The sequence below is a fragment of the Mus caroli genome, chromosome 17 (genome assembly GCF_900094665.2).
Source record: "Mus caroli chromosome 17, CAROLI_EIJ_v1.1, whole genome shotgun sequence".
NCBI lineage: Eukaryota > Metazoa > Chordata > Mammalia > Rodentia > Muridae > Mus > Mus caroli.
The window spans coordinates 20,751,341-20,758,278 of record NC_034586.1 but is presented as its reverse complement, the minus strand read 5'-3'; the positions used below and the strand labels follow the sequence as shown (position 1 = coordinate 20,758,278).

General features: G+C 48.0%; 1 protein-coding gene across 20 annotated transcripts in view; it reads left to right on the top strand.

Moving 5' to 3' along the window:
• Positions 1–291: 291 nt before the first annotated feature.
• Positions 292–6,938, top strand: part of Mapk8ip3 (mitogen-activated protein kinase 8 interacting protein 3) — a 38,110-nt gene continuing 31,463 nt past the window's right edge. For all 20 annotated transcript variants that reach the window (XM_029471700.1, XM_029471698.1, XM_029471692.1 and 17 more), the window contains exon 1: positions 292–733. In XM_029471700.1, the coding sequence (XP_029327560.1) occupies positions 416–733 (318 nt within the window). In that variant the 5' untranslated portion in view covers positions 292–415. The remainder of the gene's footprint in view (positions 734–6,938) is intronic.

Here is a 6,938-nt window from a genome sequence, read left to right as displayed (position 1 = left end):
CCTGTGCAAAATGAAGCACTGCATGGAACTAAGCGACCAGCAGAGCGGGAAACAACCAGAAACAGGGCAAGCGACACATGTCGCGTGAACGTTGAGGGTGGCCAGAGTATGTATGACAAAGGTCTGAAGACAAACAGGACAGAGATAGAGAAGCATCCAGGTCACTCCAATCAGACTGAGCTACGTCCTCAAGAGCCACCAGCAACGCAGCCGGAAACGTTCCTTTAGCGTCAAGGCGCTCGGGGCGGGGCTGGACGGGGCTCCACCCCGGCAGCCAGGCGGGACTTCCGGCAAGGGAGTGACGGGCGCGGCCTGGGCGGCGGCACATCCTAAAGTAGCGGCTGCCTGAGGTGACAGCGGCCCGTGGATTCGGGCCCCGGAACGAGCCGCGCTGGCGGCGGCGGCGGTAGCCGCGATGATGGAGATCCAGATGGACGAGGGAGGAGGTGTGGTGGTGTACCAAGACGACTACTGCTCGGGCTCGGTCATGTCGGAGCGTGTGTCGGGCCTGGCGGGCTCCATCTACCGCGAGTTCGAGCGCCTCATTCACTGCTATGACGAGGAGGTGGTCAAGGAGCTCATGCCGCTGGTGGTGAACGTGCTGGAGAACCTTGACTCGGTGCTGAGCGAGAACCAGGAGCACGAAGTGGAGCTGGAGCTCCTACGCGAGGACAACGAGCAGCTGCTCACGCAATACGAGCGCGAGAAGGCGCTGCGCAAACAGGCCGAGGAGGTGCGTGGGCCCCGGCCGCCGCGGAGAGGGACGGTGTGGGTAGCGTGGAGCAGCCCGCTCGGCTCAGCCGGCAGTATGATGCTGATGCTGATGCTGATGCTGCTGGGAAGTGCCACTTTCTCCATCCAATTGGGACCCAGAGCACAGCCTGTGCAGAGTCCGGGAGACATGGGCCCCCATTCCTGCTGTCCTCTGACCTTGGCTGCCGCCTGCTGGCTCTGGGTTTTATTCCTTCCCGTCTTTGGAGCAAGTTGCCCTAGAATCACAAAGCCCAGAATTCTACAATTCTAGAAATAAATGCTCTTCGGTTTATGATGGGAAGTGCCTTCTTATATGAGGTTAAATTCCATTTAGGTGAAGTTGACTTGACACAGTCTTAGAGACTACTATTGAAAATAAGAGTCGATCTTGATATTTTGGCTTCTTATTAAATTAGTGACCCCGTAGCACGGTTAGGATAAAAGCTTTGCTTATCTTGAATCATTCCCACTTCCTGTGGTGTGCCTTTTGATTGTCAAGATTTTGCTGTGAATGCACGGGCACCACATGACTGGCTTCATCAAGTTCTCTACATATGGGGGGATTCAAAAGCTCTTAGGATGTGAGGAGGGCTCTAGGTGACCTCAGAAATAGGGAACTGGCTCCAGAAACTGTCTGGGCTAGATCAAGGTCACACACTGACCACAGACAAAAGGACAGGCCAAGTTACAGGGTAGACCTTGGCAACAGCTTAAGCCTTACCTTCTGGGGTCATATTGCTGCCTAGTGGGGCAGTACCCCAGAAGTCTGCAGTGTTTGGTCCTTCTAGACCTGCCCTGGAGTTGTGTCTTGTGCCTGATACCACTCTCCATAGCCCTGACTCTCTGGGGACTTTTGATACATTGACAAAGGATTGGGTGTTATTTCTTCCCCTTACCTCCATACTTACATAGTCAAGATCACTAATGTGGAGGGAAAGAAAAAAATGAAGGTGAACCGTGGTAAGGCAGAGTTACAACCTTGTAACTTAAAATGGGCTCTGTCTTAAATGGTTTCTGCTTGATGTGTTGACACTGCCCCCGGGGAGGATGCCTCTGCCTTCCAGCTTAATAACAAGCTGGACGGAGCAGTGAGTGTACTTGGGGCTTAGGTTGTGCAGAAGACCCAGCTTTTGAAAGAAGCTGAGCAATGCAATAAGTAAATAGATGCCGAACTGGCCCAGTGGAAGCCGGGGTTAAATGCCCATTTATGCCCTTGGAGGGACCTCCAGTGAGGGTAAAGCTGAAGGGGGACTAAACACTGTAAACAGCATTCTAGCTCCTGTGGGAAGACCTTCATGCTTATCTTCAGTTCTGTAAAAAGACTACAGTTTCCTTTTCTAAACGGGGATGGGCGATGAGATGGTGTAATCGCCCGGAGCGATGCATCTCTGCATGCAGAGTTGTGCTGCAGAATTGCTGTCCCAGGCACTTTGCTTGTTTAAGCTTAGTCAGAGATGGGTAATCTGAGCTGCCAGCAGCTTTCTGGGAAGACAGAATCTTAGGTTTTTTAAAATTTTTAAATAGAGACAACATCACAGCCCTTTCCTTCTTTCCTGATACCAGTATGTTTTAATACCAGGTGGTTCCCTCTCTGGGACTCAGAACCTGAGAGGAGGGGCTCAGCTGTAGTGTTTACAGAAACCAGCCTGGCCGTCCTGCCCCCAGGGACCACACACCTTACCCAGCCTCTCCCTCTTTCTCTCAGACCTTCAGTTGTGGCTGTTTTATAAAATGAGTGGGTTGCCAAAAGTAGTGAATCAGGCCCACTACAAGTATCACTGTTGACCACTGGTTACCTAGAAAGAAAACTGTGGCAAGGTGGATTTAGAAGCGAGGGCAGGGTCCCTAACGTTTCAGCTCAGACTTGGGCCTTGTAATCTGTTGAGTTGTTACCGATTGGTACTGTTCTAATGTAAAGTGATTTTTATCCCTTGGTCATTTTCCTCTGGAAGAGAAAAGGACTAGAAAGAGGCAGCTAACTGTCCTAGCCTTTTTCCTTCCAAGCACTTAGATCAAGAAGAAAGACAGGGTATTGGCGTTACTGTTGCCGTTATCTTTCTTAGCCCTAAGGATGTGGTGGAAGCGCCCTTCAGGTTATCTCAAGACACTCCAGTGGGTTCTCTGGACATTTGCTGATGCTGTGGCATTTGCTGCTACACAAACAGAATCCAAACGCAGAATATGACCCAAGATTTATTTTTTCCTGAAAGACCCAGTATGATACCCTTTTCTCACATTTCTACTTGAAGTGGTTAGAGGCCCATTCTTCTATACTCAAATGCCCTCCTACCTTCCCAAGTGCCACTTCTATTGCTTTGTCCTGGAAAGGTTTATCAGGCTACTTCTGTCCCCCAACCTCAACTTCTAGCATACAACCATGTACTAAAGGGAGCACGAATGATCCTTACCACGCAGGAGCTCTGAAGAGTTTAGTATCTTTTGGCTTGCTACACCCAGAGTTATTCTCTTTTCCCTGCTGGTACCCGCAAAGAGATTCTAGCTGGTGTGATGAGAAGGGAAGCTGGCTTTTTGTTTCTCTGCACATCTATCCACACTGATGCTTCAGTTCCTGAGGCCCAAGGACCCCCTTTGGAGCAACCATTCTGCCCAGTGAACTTTGTGTGACAATGGGCCTGCTCTGTTTTATACTATCTAGTTCAGTAGCTGCTGGGTACAGTGGCCTTTAAGCATTTTCACTGTCGCCCATGAATTTGTGGAAATAGGACTTTGTTTTTCCTTTTTCCTTCTCTAGTGCTGGCAATGAAAACCAGAGTCTCAGAACATGCTAGGCAAGTTTTCACCACTGAGCCACGATCTCAGCCTCTGCTTTTCATGTCGTTTAATACATGTGGCCAGGACAACCATGCCAGTGCATCTGTCTATGTGAGCAGTCTGGCTGAGTTGATTTTATATAAAAGCAGGTGACTGATATTTTTAAATTAACATCAGGCAAGAAAGGAAAATGCTTAGAACATAGGCTTGCATTTTTCAGTGGACATTTTCCAGTTAGAGGGAGCTACCTCAGGCAGTTAAGGAGGAGACCTGGCGGAAGAAAACACTGTGGTGATGGGAGGAGGGGTGCCAGCTGTCTAGGAAACAGTACAGGAGGTGAGGAATTCTCACTGGGCTGAGAAGAGGACAGCTGGGAAATCCCTAGTGCCCGGAAGTCAGCTGTGCTGTTGGCCACAGGACTGAACCTTCAATCCTGACCCTCATCTTTTAGTCTTTCCTTCTGGGGGGAAAGGGGTACCAAGGTCTCATTGGTGTACACAGACTGCACATGCTTAGTGTCACATGCTCATGTAAGCCCCGGAAGCCTTGCCCCTGCTTTGGAGTTCTCACAGAGTGATCTTGTTCTCTGCTTTTCTCTGCCTCATCCCCAGGTGACTGTTCTTTTTAACTTTCATCTTCTAGAACTTTAACTAAGCCGGGCACTAATCCCAGCACTTGGGAGACAGAGGCAGGGAGATTTCTGAGTTCCAGGACAGCCAGGGCTACATCCTGGCTGAGAAACCCTGTCTTGAAAAAAAAAAAAAGAACTTTAACTAAATGGAATTATTCCGGGTATACTACTATCTAGCTTTTCACTGAGCTTCGTGATTTTGAGATTTGTTGAGGTTGTTGTCTGTGACACTTTGAGTATTTTGTATATAGACAAGAGACATGGGGGCTAACGAGTTAAATATGAACCAACTGTGACAGATTCAAAACTGTGCCTATTATGAAAATGTTTGGCACATTCTTTCTCACCAAGCCTCTTAGGTAGTGTTACCTCTTCCATTCTCTGCCTCCTTTGGGACTCTTGCCCGGTTTTGTCCTAGCTAACCTTTGTCTTACCTAGCCTCCCTCTCAGCAAATACCCAGAAAAGCACACACTTCTACAGACACACACTTAGCCAAGGCTCTGTCTCGCTCATATTTAGAATGCTGCCAATTTTTAAATGCGTTTTGGGGTGGGCAGTTATATCTGGTTAGAAGTCTCTTATTAGGATAAACCTTAATTCAGATGTTGATGTCATGTCATTTTGTGACCTGAACTAAAGTACCATCTATCTGTCCACAAGATGTGTGTGTGTTTGTGTGTGTGTGTGTAAATGAATGAATGAATGAGGTTTTTATGAGGGTGGGTAAGTATGTACCACGCAAGGCATGCATGTAGGTCAGACAGTTTTCCAGAGATGCTTTCACCATCTACCTGTTGAGCGAGGGTCTCTCTTATTCCTACTGCTGTCTTACATATTCAGGATGGCCAGTGCAACAGCTTTCAGGACACTCTCCTGTTTGTGTCTCACATCTCACCTGAGATGCATACCATAATATCCAGCTTACTAATGGGTTACAGGGATCGAACCCAGGTGGTGTTGGGCTTTTATGAGTAGTGCGTTACCCATGAGCCATCTCTCTGGCTCTAAAATGCAGAGACCTGTGTCAACTGAGGTACTGTAACATCTTCCTAGTAGGTCATCACACATTTTTATTTTGGAAAGTCTTTCCCTTTCTTTTCCCCTATCAATAATGCAAAAGAACCTGATTTTTTGATTCCTCTTGGTGGTGACTTCTAACAAACTAGCTGAGTTCCTATGGCCATTCCTGGCCATAAAACTGTGAGAGAAGAGGTTTACCTTCCGGTAAAGCACGCTTGGTTAGGAAGCTCTAACAGCCCCGTGAGTCCACTGGACGAGATTACATAGCCAGCACTCTGCATCCAGGGTCCTGGATCCTGACCCCCATTGTTACCTTTTTTAATTAATTAATTTTTTTTTTTTTTTTTTTTGGTTTTTTGAGACAGGGTTTCTCTGTATAGCCCTGGCTGTCCTGGAACTCACTTTGTAGACCAGGCTGGCCTCGAACTCAGAAATNTGTAGACCAGGCTGGCCTCGAACTCAGAAATCCACCTGCCTCTGCCTCCCGAGTGCTGGGATTAAAGGCATGCGCCACCACACCTGGCTCCATTGTTACCTTTTATGTTGACAAGTTTATAACGTTGACTTTTTCACTTTATATTTTATGTGAAATGGGAAGAGTCATCTCATTCCATGAAATTCCCTTAAAAAGGCTGACTGATCCATATGTAGTCTTCGTGTGGTAATTGTGTCTAGTTGATTCAGAATCACTTGTTTTCATTGTACATCTGCATATACACACAAAACCTCCTGCATTTTGCTGGCTCTAGGGTATTCTTACTTGAGTGCAGTGTCTTTAATCCTGTATAGATTTCCTTCTGGCTGCAGTCTCTTCCCTCCCAACTTATCCCCACCCCAACACTCACACACACCCTGGGGTATTCCCCTCCTGCTGCCTAGACAGGATGAGTCAGCCTTTCATCCTTCCCTGGAGCTCTGTGCTCCAGCACGAAGACCTTGGACAGGCTGCAGCAGGAGGGACTGCTGGGGAGTGGGTGGAGGTGGGTTACTATATGAAGCATGGCCCTAGCCAGAAACTGCAGTCTGAAGCCCGCTGTTGCCACCTGTGAAAAGCTTTTTATGCCTTTAAAGTCCACCTTGTGTTCATGTTTCCTACAGATGGGATTTCCTGTCACATTCCAGCTTCCTGTTCAGTACTTGCGCACACTTCCTTCCTCAACTCTTACTACTGTAGGGATTACAAAACGTCACTCACTTAGCTTGACCTTCTGCTGCAGAGGCAATGTCTATACCCAGGGTCCACACCATGGGTGCTGCCTCCTCTCTCGGCCTCATTAGTGTCTGTTTTGCAGAGTGATTTCTTTTCACTTGGTTTGATGATGATCATTTTGCTCAGAAACTTTCCCAGCTGGGGCTTTTCAGAGACAGTGCTTGTAGTTTTTAGTCTAGTAATAATGGATCTTGAGCTAAGAGGTGACTGAAATGCAGATTAGTGGGGATGGAGAGATAGCACAGTGGTTAAGAACACTGGCTGCTCTTCCAGAGGACCAGGGTTCGATTCCCAGCAACCACATGGCAGCTCACAACCACCTGTAACTCCAGTTCTGCAGAATATGATGCCCTCTTCTGCTCAGCACATCCTGCATGCCTGTGGGACTTGTAAACTCACACAACCATGCACACTTATAAAAATAAAAGCGACAACACACGTGGGAAGCAGAGACAGAGTGATCTATGTGAGTTCCAGGCCAGCCTGGTCTGTAGTGAGTTCCACAAGAGGGAGTTTTTTCCCTGTCTCGAAAAACCAAGCGTACCGGGCGT